Source organism: Stegostoma tigrinum, chromosome 20 (genome assembly GCF_030684315.1).
Source record: "Stegostoma tigrinum isolate sSteTig4 chromosome 20, sSteTig4.hap1, whole genome shotgun sequence".
In the NCBI taxonomy this organism is placed as follows: domain Eukaryota; kingdom Metazoa; phylum Chordata; class Chondrichthyes; order Orectolobiformes; family Stegostomatidae; genus Stegostoma; species Stegostoma tigrinum.
Window position 1 is genome coordinate 56,601,206 of NC_081373.1, and position 16,817 is coordinate 56,618,022.

At 40.6% G+C, this 16,817-nt stretch overlaps 1 protein-coding gene across 10 annotated transcripts in view; it reads left to right on the top strand.

Moving 5' to 3' along the window:
- Positions 1–16,817, top strand: part of rufy2 (RUN and FYVE domain containing 2) — a 65,535-nt gene that overhangs the window by 41,133 nt on the left and 7,585 nt on the right. For 6 of the 10 annotated variants that reach the window (XM_059653193.1, XM_048550818.2, XM_048550820.2 and 3 more), the window contains 4 exons: positions 4,619–4,759; positions 7,343–7,472; positions 9,220–9,314; positions 10,799–10,847. In XM_059653193.1, the coding sequence (XP_059509176.1) occupies positions 4,619–4,759; positions 7,343–7,472; positions 9,220–9,314; positions 10,799–10,847 (415 nt within the window). The other 4 variants (XM_048550819.2, XM_048550822.2, XR_007249543.2 and 1 more) reach the window with 3 other exon arrangements.

A 16,817-nucleotide genomic window follows, 5' to 3' on the forward strand; every position in this document is an offset into this window, starting at 1 on the left:
TGAAACTACTTGTCGTTTGTGCACCTGATGTCCAGATCAATGCAGTTCCAGTTGAAGCCTGGGATTTCCTGGCTGATCTGGCTTAGTACCATCACAGATGGAAAGTCCTCTTTTTCTGCAGATTGTGGTGTAAGGGTGCAACTGCTTTGCATGAATTTTGAATGTAAGAGTAGTTCATCTGATTCCAGAATGAAAGCAAAGTACTGCAAATCCAAAATAAAAACAGAGTGGAAGTGTGAAAATGCTGAGCACACTCAGCATTTTAGTTTAATCTGATTCCAACTATTCACTTTTAAAATATATATTTGCGCCTTCCAGAATTGAATAATAAGTGTAAGCACGTCAGATTTACAGATGCTCAGGGTGATGGAATAACCTGGTGATTGTCACAATTTAGGGCACCAGAGGAGAGCTGTTAGGATACAAGAAATCTCAGCCAAAGATTACTCAAGGTTGAAGTCTAAAAACTTTGTATCGACAATAGAAAATGAAAAGTTTCATCCTTTTTATTAGGTTGGGTCCCAATGAAGAGATTTCTCTGTTCTGGGAACCAGCAGGATATTGCTGTTCATGAGCAGAGCTGACAGTACCTCGTCCACATGTGTTGTGTGACCTTCTCCACTCCCACTTATTCCTATCATTACTCACTATATTGAGAAACATTTACTGCCACTGTGCTTGGAAGTGTCACTGCTATTAACGTCTCTTTCTTTCTCCCCCCCCCCCCCCACCCCCTTATTCATTTTATTTCCGGCCTCTTTTGCTTCTTCCTGTTTGTCCCATTTTGATGACCTTAAGTGACAAAGATTTATTAGATCAAACACGAACTGTTGCAATTTCTTGTCTGAAGTGTGTTGGTAGAGAGAATAACATTTAGAATTTCATTGCAAACTAATTCCTAACTGAATTAAAGGTGTAACTTTAGTGTGTTCAGTGGACATTGATAGAATACAGATTACAAAAGGGATGGAATGTTCTTCCAAACATAGGGTTAACTTGTGTCTCATCTGCCTTTATGTATTGATTTCAAGAACTGCTCCTTCTTGCCCCCTCAGTCCCTCATTTTAATACCAAAGCCTTTATCTTTTTTATCCCTTTGCACTCTTACTTCCCACACACCCCTTGCTCCCATTCTCCCCGTTCCCTTCCAAGCTTCAGCAGCCCTGCCCAGCCAAGCCACCACCCTATGCGTCCCAAATCAACCCAAACAGTCTTGCTGTGCCTCCACCCCTGCTGTCTTGCTCGCCATTGTGATCCCTTCTCACACTTGGCTTCACAGCTGTCCCCCTTCCTCTTCTCACCTCGTGGAGTTTGTCCTTCTCAGCTTGCTTTCCTTCTACTTTTTATATCATCAGCCGATCTTATTTTTATTGTTTCTTTTAAAACCCAGAAGTCATTAATAAAGGATATAAATTGGTAAAGATTAAAGTCGAAGCCTCAAGGCTCTACACTAGATACAGCCTGCCATATTGAAAATAACCTATTTATTTCTGCCTCTATTGTTCTTAATCCCCTGTCTAATGGCAATTTCCACTTGTAAGGCCTCCAACGCCATTCACAGGAGCACTATACAGGTAAATTAGACAGTGTCCCATAAATGGAGATAGTGGGCTGGTGACTGTGAACTTGGTCAAGGTGGTGCTTTGAGGCACCTTTTTTAAAGGTGCAGGAAGGGCATTCCAAATCCTCGGTCCAGGGTACTGAAGCCATGGATACAGTAGAGTAAAAATATATTGACAAGTTGGGCATGTGGGCTGAAGGAGATTACTGATACGTTGAGAGGGGTGAGACTACAGGTTGAGTTGAAAACAAGGCTGAGGTTTTTAATGCTAGATAGGGACAGATTTGGTGTCAGTAAAGGAAACATAGATTATCTCAAGTTTGTGAAGTAGAAAGTGAGTTACTGGGAGGGAGTGTATTGGAATGTGGAGGTCACAGAAGCATGGGTGAGAGTTCCAGTGGGGGATTAACAGATGAAGTCTGGTGATACAAACAGTGGAAATACAACATCTTGTTCAGATGTTAATGTTGTGAATAGTTTGGTGCAGCCTTAGTTTCCAGGGAAAGGGATGGTTTCAGTGGCTGCTGAATGAAGCTTGTCAGACGGACTAAAGGCAATCGTTTTACCATCCTTGTATTTATTTGGAGGAAATTTCTGCTTACCAACAGTAGATGTTGAATAATTTGAGTGAGAGTGGAGGAAATGGAGCGGCATGGTGTCTGTGGCTAGCACTGCTGCCTCACGGTGCCACGGACCTGGGCTCGGTTCCAGCCTTGGGCAACTGTCTGTGTGGAGTTTGCACGTTCTCCCTGTGTCTGTGTGGGTTTCTGCTGGATGCTGTGGTTTCCACAGTCAAGATGTGCTGGTTAGGTGGATGGGCCATGCTACATTGCCCATAGTATCCAGGGATGCGTAGGATTAGCCAAGGGAAATGCAGGGTTACTGGGACTGGGTGGGGGTGAGAGTCAGTGTGGACTTGTTGGGTCGAATGGCCTGTTTCCATGCTGTATGGATCACATGAATCAAGTAATGGTCATGAGGTTGAGCTTGGTGTTTGTCAAGACTTTCTCTTGGGGTTTGAGTGTCTTAGGAACTCTCTTCCTCAGGTCTACTCCTGTTTCGTATGTGTTGGCATACATGCGGGAAACTACTGTTAACTTTGTCTCCCAGGGCAACATACAGACAAGAAGTAGGAGGGATCCAAGGATCAGTCCTTGAATGTCAGAGCTAATAGTTTGAAGAGGAGAAGCTATTGCAAATGATATATCTGTGTTAAAACATTACTGCCAAGCCAGGGAACCTTGTGTAATAATGCTAGTGATGAATTTTCACAAGGTATTCAATACCATCATGCTACATCCTTGTACCAGTTCTGCTTATTACATCTTTGACATTGCAAATAGACTAACTGAGCAGTATTTACCACCTTTATAAATCAACACTTGAATTCTATGTGGTTTATTACAATAATGAATTCCAGCACTTACCTGAACACATGGAATTTATTTTTACTCTCTGCCGCCTTTTCTGTTACATCTGCTACCTTTCAGACCTCTAGGAACCTTGAATGTGTTTGGAAATAGCTGTCGCATATAGATTGTAAAGGTCTAAGGGAATTTCATCATATTTTAAACCCCTTGATCTTTGCAGTACATCTTCCTGACCAATATTTAAACACATTAACTTCATTATTCTCAATTAACACTTGCTTCCCCACAATTTCTACATGTTCTTTGCGTTAAAGACCCACTTTTAATTGTTGTGGCCATTTCACTGTTGTAGATTATAAATCCTTCTGCCTCAGAAGGAACCCACAGTTGCTCCATGTTCGTTTGTGTTTTTTTAAAAATTATTTGTAGGCCTATTTAACAATCGCTGTTTTTAAATTTCTTCACTCTATTCTCATTGTATATTAGACTACTTCTGTCTTTCTGGCCATCCTTTGGCTTTAAAACACCCAATTTTCAAGCTCATTGCTTCATTTTCATGTTTTAGGCTTTCTCCTTTAATCAAATGATATTGAGCATTTATAATTGGCTGTAAATGAATAATTTCAGCTGTGCAGTTTTTTTCCTTCAGGATCTCTATTTCCAGCGCATCATCTGCACAGATCTGTACTACTTGTGTGACTATGCAATTTTTCCCCCCTCATGCGTATTGTTCTCATCTCCATGTGTGTCTCTCTTTTCCCACTCAATTCCTCAGTTATCTTTGCTGTGCTTGGCAGAACATTCCTGCTCCCCAGTTCGATCTTTCTTTAAACTCCATCCTCTTGCAATTGTCTGGGAACCCTTGCTTCCAAAACCCCAGGACTGTCACCCCTCTCCATTCTTCATCCTCCTTAAACTGTCATTGTCTACTTTGCACCTTTTTAGTGTTTTCCCAGCTCATCATCAGTCCTGCTGTTTCTTGGGCTGGATTGCTGTTTCAGATCTTATGTTGGGTTCCCTTCTGTGATTGACTGCCCTTTATAGTGGTGATACTTGGTGAGGCACCTCTGGGACTGGTGCCTTTGAACCAGCCTACTCCTTTCTGAAAAAAGCCAGCATATCAGTGGAAATAAATGACTGAGACCACCAGGATTGAATAAAGTCTGAAAGGATCAGTGCTTGAGCTGGATTGTGATGTGATGTGGGGTAACATGGATTTGGTTCAGGATTTCTGCAACCTGCAGATTGATAGGAAACTCAGTATTGAGACAATGTGTTTTAGAGCTGTAAGCAATTTTGTATTATTAAAATCCCTTCAATGGGAGCTTGATTCTTCTGTGTATTGTGTAAGGTGCAGCTAGCCATAAGCGAGATCAGTATGCTGTCATTTCCTGGTTAATTTTCACATTCCCTGTGATCGCAGTGCTATCATCTGACTTTCTGATCTTTTGTTGGACCAGTAACATTACTGTGTTCAATATGTTGGAAAATACTGGTTGTTCTTTCATTTAAGGTGTCATTAAAATTATAAATCAGAAATCCTGTTGTATGCATTTTGATTGAGTTTGCTAAGCTGGGATCAATTCCCAACTGTTTAATTTGCTGATGCTTGTCTCCTGTTTGTTTGCCTTTTTTGTTTTTTGCTTTATTTTCCACCCCTCGCCCTTTGAGCATCGGTTTTACCCAGAGTTGATTTAAATTGCACTAGATTGCAGCAAGCAGAGATGGATCAAGATACAGCAGAGAAGGGGAATGACAAGTTCAGACGTGAACTGGAAGACAAAGTGGAGAACCTGGAAAGAGAGATGGAACAGAAGGAACGACAGCTGTAAGCACCTGGGCAGAAACTGGGATCAGTGAACAAAATGGAGCATCTTTTCGATAAACGTGTTAACTGTTGTTGTCAGCAGCCTCTGCTGGACATCAATTGTTAATATCGACAGTTGAGGATATGAAAAGGTGTAATGTTAATTCTAAATTGTGCAGTGTCTGCATAAAGTACAACACCTGGGGGAAGTTAAGGGACTTTAGCTATCCTTTGTTTGCTCCCTTCTTTTGGCTACCCTCTTTCAGCCAACTACACGCTTGCTGTCATGCTATTGCCTCTACACATACACACTGGAAGAGTCAAAATGATCTTCAAATTTGGACTGGAGTCTTAAATAATTAGTGTGAGGTCAAATTCTTAAAGTAGACTTGTAAATTAAATTGAGATATGCTAGTATGTCGGAAATTGTGAACTTTTCAACAAATACTTCATTAATTGTAAAGGAATTTGGCTTCTATTGATTTAAAAAATTCTATGGGGGAGAAATGATCAACTATGGCTAATGAAAGAGTTTAAGAAAAAATACTCCAAAGTAAGAGACTTTAGTATTGTCAAAAATAATAATCCTGAAGATAAGGAGAATTTTAGGAAGCAGCCCAAAAATTTAGAGGGTAGAAGAAAGAGAATAGAGAGGAGAGGCAGTGTTTTGGGAACATGGGGTTGAATCCAACTGCAGCCAATGGTGAAATCTGAATTCAGTAAAAATCTGGCTCTTTTTAAAATTCCAATCTAATACACATCTAATTCACCATCCTTGTCTGGTCTGGCTTTTGTGATCCCAAACTCTCAAATATGGATGAATCTTAATTACTCTGAAATGGCTATGACAGCCAATCCATTCAAGTGCAATTAGGAATGGGCAACCAATGAATGAATAACTTTTTTTAAATTTGGATGTGAAAGTAAACTAGCAAAAAACCTGAAAAATGTTGTTGTTCTACAAGTTTGTAAAAAGGAAGAATAGTGAAAGTAAACATTTGATTCCTTCCAGAATAAATCAAGAGAAAGGAGAATGTGGCACGAGGAAATGACAGATGTGTAATGAATAATTTGGTCTGCTTTTACAGTAGAAGGCACAAAGAATATCCCAAAATAGCAAGGAATTGAAAGTCTGAGAAATACTGGAACACAAGTAAACCACATATCCTTTTGAGCATTGTTTTGATTGAGGAAACATCAATTGATCTTCAAACTGACTAAGCATGCCTGTTTTCCCTATGTCTGTCAGTCTAGTAAAAATTCATCAATTGCCGTTTTCAAAATAAGCAATTTATCTAGCATCTGATGCCCATTGTGGCTCCCAAATCTTGCTGCCTTTTGCATTATAAAATTCTGATTTCACTGGCTCTAATCTTTTAGATTTAAGACCCCAGTCCTGACTTAAGCTGTTTCTGCTAACTGCAATCTATTTAGGAGTAATTAATGCTAGTTTTGAAAATATGCATTAGAGATAAATTTGATTAGAAGTTGACAAATCCTCATGTCGAAAAGAGACTGCAGACAGTAATCCTTTAGCTGGTATGGGTGTTTGGTTCAATGTGGAAATTGTGAATGTGCTGCAGAGAAAACAAACGGGGATTGGTTGCAGTACCTGGTGTGACAATCTAGTATAAGTTCCCATCAAAGCAGGGAACACTGGGATAGTTGCCTTTATGCATGAGAATGTGTTTTAATTGGATGTCCATAAGAGTCTGACTGCCCTTGGGTCACTTTCATTAACTGAAATCCTATCCCCTATGATCCAGAGAGCATATTTGTAGCTCACTAACTCATCAGTAACCATTTCAGACCATTGTGACAATTTGGCCTCTTGCAGTATGTTTGACCCACTTGTTCTTGTCACATGCCTTTTCTCTTTTGATCTGATGGAATGGAAAGCAATCTCAAGTCATCTGTGGATCAACAAACATGATTGAACAGAACACTGTAGGGAACACCTGTATCTTATTGCTGCTGACATAGCAAAAAGTAACAAATGACGTAAAAGCCCCTGTTAGTAAGCTAAATCTAAGTTGGTAGTTACTAAATTGGTACTGTTATTTGCCAAATGTGTTTGGATTTGAGCCTGGAACATGTTGGGCCTCTTCGCTACAGACTGGAGAATAAGTCCTTGGTTTGCACTGGACTGCACTCAAGGAAGACAAAAACTAACTTCAAACATAGCTAACACCAAGATTTAATCTCCCGCTCCATAGTTATGAGAGTATATGCTGTTATCTGCACAGCTGAGCTGTCTCACTATAAATTAATTCAAATCCCATGAGATCAAATGCTGTGGGAGCTGCAAACTAACTTTTCCATTGTCTCAAGTCTGCAGTGCCCACTTGAGAAGCCTTTTTATCTCTATTCCAATAAATTGTCCCTGACGGCATTTTAGACTGCTAGAGTATATCTAGGAATTAGCCTTTTTTTTTGCATTACCAGAGCTGGACATTTTTTCGTATTTAATCTAAGCTAAAAGCCTCATTTAAGACACAGGATTGGTTTCATATACCATCTAACTTCTGGGTGCTTTCTGTTGTATGCAGTGGCTATGTTTGGTGTGTCTTGTATTTGAAGACTGAGTTGGTTGTGAATTAACAGGGTGCAACTGGAAACAGATCTGAAGATTGAGAAGGAGTGGAGACGGGCTCTACAGAATGATCTTCAGAGAGAAAGTGAAACCATCTCTGAATTGAAGGCACAGACGCTACAGCTGAGCACCCTAAAGAAGGTACAGGAAGCACGTGCAAGACTCATGTCTGTTAATCAAGACGACAAGTTTGACAACTTTCGTTGTATTTGTATACATTCTGTCAGTGTGAAAAAATAAGAGATGATCCTGATCAGTGATAATCTTATCTACCCTTGAATGCTGACAGTTGAAGTGACTCTAAAATTTAAATTCTCTGTTTGTGTTTGACAGCCAAGTTTGGTTAGTCTGTATCGGTGTATTGTGTTCTGCTGATTTCTTGTTGCTGTCTGTCTTATCTGTCATACCCACTCTGATTTTTTTTAATTCACCTAATATTGAGAGTTGGCATTCTTTTTTGCCTCCTTTTGTATACTGTCTGTTATGCTAACTCTTGTTGTCTTCCTTCAAACCCACCATTAGGCCATAAGAAATAGGCCGTTCGGCCCCTTAACTCTGCTCTGTCATTCATGAGTCTTGGCTAATCTGACACTTCTCACATCCACTTTCTTGTCCTTTCCCCATTATTCTTGATTCTGCTACTGCTAAAGAATTGTGTATTTCAGCCTTTTAAATTTAAACAAGGACTCTGCTCTGATAACTGTCTGTGACAAGGAGTCCCAAAAACAGTCTTCTCTGAGAGAAGAAATTCCTTCCCATCCCTGTCTTAAATTGGTGTCCCTTTTATTCTGAGACTATGCCGTATGGTCTGAGACTCTTCCCTGATGGGGAGCATCCTCTTGACATTTATCTTGTCAAGGTCCTTAAGAATTGTATTTCAATAAGATCATTTCTCACTCTTACATTCAAACTCCACTGAGTAGAATTTCAACCTGTTTAGCCTTTGCTCATTACAATCTTTCCACACTAGGGATCATCCTAGTGAACCTTCTCTGATCTGCCTCCAATGACAAGATCTCTTTCCTTAAATAGAGGAACCAACCTGCGCTCAGTACTTCAGATGTTGTTTCACCAGTGCCTTATATGCCTACAGTAATACTTCCCTATAATATACAGTAACTGCCGTTAGAATTCTGTGCTTCGTGCACAAGTAACCCCCAAGTCCCTTGGTTTTACAGCTTTCTGCACTTTCTCTCCATTTTAGGTAATACTCTGCTGTTCTGTTCTCCCTTCCAAAATTAACAACGTAACATTTTTTAGACATTTATACTCCATTTGCCTATCAGTATGTCTCCGTTAACTGTTTGTATCCCTCTTGCAACTTGCCTTTCCAACTATTTTTATGACATCTGGAAATCTGATACAGTACATTTGTTTTCCTTCCTCCAGGTCATTAAAAATATTGTAAATGGCACTGATCCCTATTGAACCCACTGGTTATTGGTTGCCAAACTGAAAAGGAACCCCTAATCATCTTGCTGTTTCCTGACCAGTCACCCAGTCTTTTGCAGTATATTTGCACAATATCTGACTTCCTGTCTCTCATTTGCTTTGGGTCACGTGTGTTAGAGAACACCAAATTAATCATTCCAGATATTGGGATACAAGCAATTTACAAATTACACACTGGACTGTCTGAAATCTGGATGGTTACTGTTTGTGATGCTGTTTCTAATTATGGCACTGAATAGCCTGTAGAGGTTGCTATTCACATGATCTGGCTGTGCCACTGGATGTTCAAGGGGATCCTAGTCCTTGTGACCAGAGGAGCTGAGAGGGACCCCATGGTGACCAGGTCTCTGCAAGCAGTGGAGCCACTCTGTACGAAGAGGGACTAAAACTGAAGATCAGAACCAGTTGATGTAACAGGAGCTCATTTATTTCACAGGAATTCCTTCGCTTGCAAGAAGAGAATGGACAGCTGCAGACGATCTGTGAGGAGCAAGAGCAGGCTCTGCAGGAGCTGGGCTACAAACTCAGCGAGTAAGCCATTCTATTCATGTTGATTTTTACACTGGTATGTTTGCATATGTCTCATTATTGCCCTCAAGTTGTTGCTCATCTCTGGGGTACAGTGAGGATCTGGGGCTGGTGTATTACAGTCAACAATTGTGGGGTTTTAGAGGAGTTAGGTACCACATCTGATTTTTTTTTTTCATACCAGAAGCTGTTACTCTTGCCTTCATTGTGTAATTGAATGAGGAACCGGCTTGAAGAAATGACTACCTGTTCTAATGTTCTGTTTCCTAATATATTTTTAATGTTGGCTGTGCATCTATGATACTCTTCTCTTCTTCCCCGCCCCCGCCACTCAAATCTAGATCTGTCTCTCTTCTTCTCCGACCACCTCATCTTAGTCTGTCTCTCCCTTGATTTTTCTTTTTCCCCCTTCCCCACGCCTGTCTCCTTTACAGTTTTCAATCTGTAGAATTTATTTACATCCTGAGTGTGCAACAGCAAATTTAACAGTGGGAGTTTTTTCCCTGAATCCTGTTTTAACAGTAGTAAGTTTGTGCATGATACCAAAATTGAAGAGATTACATAGAGATCTTCTTCAGTGTGCTGAAGAGTGGCAAATGGAGTTTAATAAATAAATGCATTTTTGCAAAACAAACAAGGGCAGGACTTACAATTAAAAGTAGAGCCTTAGGTAGTATTGTAGAATAGTGACCTAGGGGTTCAACTACATATTTCTTTTGAAGTTTGTTTCACATATAGGGTGGTTAAAGTGTTTAGCACTCTTGCATTTATTGCACAGAACTCTGAGCATAGGACTTAGTATGTTATATTAAAGTTGTACAAGATGTTGGTGAGGCCTCTTCTGGAGTACTGTCCTATTCTACTCACTCTGTCAGAGGAAGGATGCTATTCAGCTGGAGAAAGTTCAGAAAAGGTTTGCCAAGGCGTTGCTGCGGTTGGAGGGTTTGAGTTAAGGTGCGGCTGGATGGGTGGGGACTTGTTTCCATTGGAGTGTAGGAGATTTAAGGGTGACCTTTTTATAAAGGCTTAAAATCATGAGGGTTATAGATAAGGTGAATGTCAGGTGTCTTTTCCCTGGGTTGGGGAATTTCAAGATGAGGGAGCATATTTCTAAAGTCAGAAGAAAGATTTAAAGCTGACACGGACTGTTTTTTTTTAAAACAATGGTTGGTGTGTGTGGAATGAAATTCCAGAGAAGGTGGTAGATATGGATACAGTTACGATGTTTAAAAGACACTTAGTTAAGTATCAAATAAGAAATGTTTGGAGGTATATGGGACTAGTGTAGTTTGGGATTAAAGTCAGTGTGGACTGGTTGGACCAAAGGGTTTATGCTGTATGGCCCTCTGACTCTAACAGATTTTTGTTTGTGTTCCTTCTCCAATATGAAGCTGCTTGGACTTATGTTTTGATATTTTTGTGTTTTTTTTTTTAAAAAAAATGTTTACAATTCTTATCCTATTAGAATACATTCTTTAATTTTATAGGTCAAAACTCAAAATCGAGACAATCAAAGAAGCAAACAAGGCATTGCAGGTAATTTTTATTGAAATGCTGCTACTGCTATGTCTCTTGCTCTGGCAGTGCCTGTGATCTGATGCTTTGTGAGGCAGTAGGAATCCCAGAGCAGCGTTGTTCTGCTGCAAGCACATCGTGAAAATGCAAGCACTAACACACACACCAAATACTCTGCTCCCACCCCATTATGCTGGACATACAAAGCCTCTCCATATCCCATTTGGAGCTTCCCATCTTGGTTGATATACACCTACACCCACCATCACCACACTCTGAAATGTCTGTCTAAGATCACTATTACCCCCATATCTTCCAACGTTTACCCCCGCCACCATCGTCTGTCATAGTGCTACTCTGTTATGGCAGATTATCTGTTTAGCGTCACACGTTAGCACTGAACTTTCTGTACTTAACTATTTCAGAATTTGCTGTTGTTATTGGTTCTTGGTTTTGATCTGAACTTCGGTGTGGGATCAACACTGTTGATATTTTCCTTTAACTCTTGGCCTGTGGGCTGAGCTGGAGAAGTTATTAGAACAGGAATGTTATGAGCTATGTTAAGAAGTCTTGACTTCTGACTCAAAAGCAGAAAGTGCTGGAGACGCTCTGTAGGTCTGGCAGCAACTATAGAGAGAAAAGACAATTTAATCTTTCAAGTCCACTGACCCTTTGTTAGAACTTGTTTTATGATTGTTGTCTCTGGCTCTGGAATCACACTTTCCTCCATGAATGGCTCCAGAGTTATCTAGGAACACCGCCTTAAGATCCCCTTCAATCCATACTTGTAATTGCAGAGTGAGTAATTGTATTACAACTTGGAAAGATGACCGTTGGCCCATTGAGTCTACAGCAGGCATAAAATGCCTATCTTCTCTAATCCCACTTCTCAGCATTTGGCCCATAGCCTTGCGTGTTCTGGCCTTGTGTTCATCTAAATACTACTGAAATGTTGTAATGTTCCGGTCTCTCTCACCCTTCTGTGCAGGGTTCTAGATACCCATCACCCTCTAAATGAAAAAGAAAAGATCTCCTTTAAATCCCCTTTTTTTTTAACCCTCCTGTATGTTACCTTAAAATCTATGCACCCAGTAATTGATGCCACAATTAAGACTAAAAGTTTGTTCCCTAACAACATTGTCTAAGCCTCTCATAAGCTTGCAGATCTTAAACCGGCCCTGATTCAAACTTCTCTGCTGTAAGAAAGACAGTCCTAACTTATTTAGTTTCTCATCGTAGCAGAATGCTCTAGCTTAGGCAATAACTTGGCGAATCTCTTCCGCACCCTCTCCAGAGCATTCATGTCCGTCCTTTGAGTACTGACCAAACCTGCAACTGTGGTCTAATTAATATCCTATTCAGCTTTATCCTAACACGCTCCAGGTCTTGTATGGCTCAATAAAACTGAGTACCCCATTTGCCACCTTAATCATCCTGTTCAAGGACCACTGGACATGCTTACCAGGGTCTTCCTGATCCTAAAGACCAGCCAGGGTTCTGCCATTCATTGTGTACTCCCTTGCTTTGTTAGTCTGCTCAAATGTACCACTTCATACTCTTAGGGTTGAACATCCATTTGTCACTATTTTGCTGATCTGACCAGCTGGTCTGTATAATCCTGCAGCCTAAGGCTTTCTTCCTCACTATTTATCACGCCATTAATTGTTGTATAACCTGTGTACCTGCTGATAAAACAGTGTAGAGTTGGATGAACACAGCAGGCCAAACAGCATCAGAGGAGCAGGACGGCTGACCTTTCAGGCCTAGACCCTTCTTCAGAAAAATTTTCATCCAGCTCTACACCTTGTTATCTCAGATTCTCCAGCATCTGCAGTTCCTACTATACCTGCTGATAACTTATTTTTATGTCCACATTTAATATACACTACAAACATCAAGGGACCCAGCACCGAACTTTGTGGTTTGCCACTGAAAAAGAGGCTTCTATTCACAATTACAATCTTCAGCCAGCATCTTGTGTCCTACCACAAAGCCAATTTTGACTCTAATTTGCCCTGGATCCCAAGGGATCCAGATTCCCATCCAACACCTTGTCAAAAGGCTTACTGAAGTTGATGTAGATCAGCTGCACTACCTCATTGACACACCTAGTCACTTCAAGGAATTCAGTCAAACTTGTCAAATGATTTTTCGTCTTGACAAAATTATCCTGACCCCTTCCAATTAATCCTTGATTATCCTAGTGGAGATAAATTCTGTTCCTCAAGGTAATTCTATTACTCTTCCTTTAGCGTTCTTGGGTGAAAATCTGGGAACTTCAGGAATGTGGTGTTATATAAATTTTACCCAACAGAGCAATGAAAATTGAGAAACTAATGTGATAGTTTACATCCTGGATGCCATGCTGTGAAGAGAAGTTACAAGATGACTTTGAATGAAAAGGCAAAAACAATACAATTGGCAGAAAACCCAAAGAACAAATATAACCCAGAAGAGGTCCTGAAGATCACTTGGTAGTTAGGAAGGCAAATGCAATGTAGATTCATTTTGAAAGGGCTAGAATATAAGGGCAAGAATGTACTACTGAAGCTGTATGAGGCTCTGATTGGACTGCATTGGGAATATTGAGAGTAGTGTTTGGCTCTTTCCTAAAGCAGGATGGGCTGGCCTTATAAGGGGTCCAAAGGAAGTTCACAAGAACGATCCTGGGTATATGAGGAACAGTTGAGGACTCTAGGTCGTACTCAATAAGAGTTTAGAAGGATGAAAGGGTCTTCATGAAAAATAACAAAATACTGATGCCTGGATAAAGTTGATGTTGAGATGTTTCCACTAGTAGGAGAGACTAGGACCTAAAGGCACAGCCTCCATGAAGAGAGAGAACCCTTTATAACCAAGATGAGGAATTTGTTCAGCCAGAGGATGGTGAAACTGTGGAACTTGCTGCTGCAGAATGTTGTTGAGGCCAAGTCACCGAGGGTCTTCAAGGCAGATGGGTTCTTGACTAGCAAAGTGGACCAAAAGTTCTGGGGAGAAGGGAAGAAAATAGGGCTGAGAAACGATCAAATGGCAGAGTAGACTTGATGAGCCAAATGGCCGAACTCCGCTGCTGTACCTTATGATTATAAAAGCAAGAATAGCCAAACCCATTTTGTCCTTCTGGCGACTGAAGAAGCAACACAGATGTTGCAAGTCACCCCAACAAGTAATGATGCAGCTTGTTTTTAAAAAAAAGCACATAACAAAGTAGCAACTGAGCGAAAGGCTGTGTAACAGGTGCACTTTGTGACTCAGTTCAAGTAGACTTTTGATGTTGGTGGGGGTAGTGCAATTAGTAGCTTATGTTAGCTGTGTTTGGCTGGGGAAAATTCTTGAAGATTTTCTCTTTTGTCAGGCTTTACCAGAACAAGCAACGGGTGAGGAAATATTCAGGTGATTGGAATTTCATGGATATGGAGTCGCTTAAGAGGGAGAACTGTTTCTGTTTACGTGGATGATACTCCTAGAGTGGTTGCAAGAATAAGCTGTAAATCCACAGGTAATGGTGACACATTGCATTATTGCTTCACCAAGACCTTGCCTAGAATCTGAATGACACTGATAAATGCAGAGCTCACATAACTTATTGCAAAACCAACTGTAAATGGTGGGAGTTTAAGTCTTTACAGTGGGGAGTGAGGCACAGAATAATATCCTCCCCGGAGGCGACACATTTCTGAAATTATTCAGGGCAGCTTTCTGGATCAAGGAAACAGATCACTTGCAATGTTCATGAAATACTCATTTGAAAGTATGACTGCATCTTGGTAAGTGACCATAATATGTTCAAATTCAATATTAGGTTGGAGAGAAGAGGTAGTTGAGGCATGAATGTGGTTTAAATTTACTAAGTTTGACTTTGGAAAGATAAGGTAGATTGGGGAAAAACTACAATCTATTACATTAATTGACTGTGTAGATGAACAACGATGTCTTTAATAAATATGACTCATTGGCATACTTTCCAGGGCAGGAGCTATACTTGTTGACAAAGTTTATTACATGAGGCTGAGTTATATGAAATAAAACGCATGTCCAAAGGCATTATCAGAACAGGTTGGAAGAAAAATAAAGAACAGTAAATGATAATAAGAAAGTGACAAATGCCGTAAAAAGGAATAAGAAGCTTCTGAGGGATATCTAGGCCAAAACTGAAAGATTTCAGTTGTAAGTTGAGTAAGTGGGTGGCTAGAAATAGAGTTTCACAATGATAGTGTGATTTATAATTGGAAATCAGGAAATGACTTGCTAAACAGCACCTTTTTTGTTTCAGATTTCACAATCCCCATCATGGTACTTAAATAGCCCTTTATCAAAATTGCAAGTTTGCAAATTCTGTTTTGTAAGCTATCAGTCTTTTGTCTTCGATCTGCCTGCCTCTGCAACCTTTCCTATGAACTCTGTTGTGGTCAATAACTTAACAGCCTGATTCTGTTCATCCATGTTTTTTACCCACCCACACCCAGTCCTATCAGACATGAATTGCTTTTAGTACAACCAACCTATTCTCAGGCCTGTTATCACATCACGTGTTCTGAGGAAGGACAACATTAACTCTGATTTCTCTCCACAGATGCTGCCCGATCTGCTGAGCTTTTCCAGCAATTTGTTTTTGTTTCTGATTTCCAGCATCTGCAATTCTTTTGGTTTTTATCACGTTACAAGGGTCATTTACAGCATAGCCTACCTGTTCTCTCCTATTCTCAGTGCTTATTATCACTTATTCAGCTTTTCTGTGGCCTAATGTCAGTGACTACCTCACTTGCCTACCTCTTTCAAATCTCTTCTGGCTCCCACCCCTCTCTCCCTTGGGTTCCCACCCCCCACAAGTGTAAATAATACCACCTTTTCCTAGCTGCTATCAGTTCTGATGAAGAGTCACTAGACTGAAAATGTTGCCACTGCTTTCTCCCAACAGATGCATCCAGACCTGCTGAATTTTGCCAGCAATTTCTGTTTCTTTTCCAGGCAAATATTACTCCATCAGTCATCAGCAAAGTGATTGAAAGTGACCTTGACCATGCTGTCAAGCAGCATTTGTTCAGCTTTGCCAAAATCCCTCAGCTCATGATCTCAGTACAGACTTGGTTCAAATATAGTCAGAAAGGCTCAATCTAGGAATGAAGTCACAGCCAACGTAATCAGGAGTCTGAGGAAGGTCTGGACTCGTTGGAGTCCTATCTATTCTGAAAGGGGATAGTTATAGGTATTTTTAAGGTCAGTCTTTTAAGCCGCAGGACATTGATGGAGAATCTTGTATCCAAGTCCTAATTATCTTTGTCTTATGTATTCATTCAAGGATGCAGGCATCACTGGCTGGGGCAGCATTCGTTGCCTACACCCAGAATTGTTCTGGAGAAGGAGTAATTGAGTGTCTGACTGTTGCAGATACATTCACGGTGCTTTTAGGGAGTTACTTCCAGAATATTAACCCAGTGACAGTGATGAATTGGCGTTACAGTTCCAAGTCAGGATGGTGTGCCTTTGAATGGAACAAGGGCAGTGGTGCTCCTGGGTATCTGGTGCCTTTTGGAGGGGGGGGGGGGAGAAGTTTCCAGCATTACTGCTAGGATATTGTCAGGCCCCAGAGTCTAGTTTGTTCATGCATCTCTCAATGTTTGATCTGATTTTATTGTTGTCACATGTACCAAGATACAGTAAAAAGTGGTGTACAGGCAGATCATACCATATAAAATGCATTGGGTAGAAAAAGAGTGCAGATTAGTGTAGAGAAGATGTGGAGGTGGGGGAGAGAGACTGACATTCAGCTTTTGAGGTCTGATCAAAAGTCTGATAACAGCGGAGCGGAAACTGTTTGCACTTGTATTCAAACTTTTATCTTGTGCCTGACTAAAAATGGTGGAAGAGAGTGTAACCAGAGTGGGAGGGGTCTTTGATTTGTGTATTCCTGGGGCAGTGGTAAGTATTGATGGGATCAATGAATAGAAGGCTGGCTCGTGTGATGGACTGGGCTGTGTTCTCAGCTGTGTA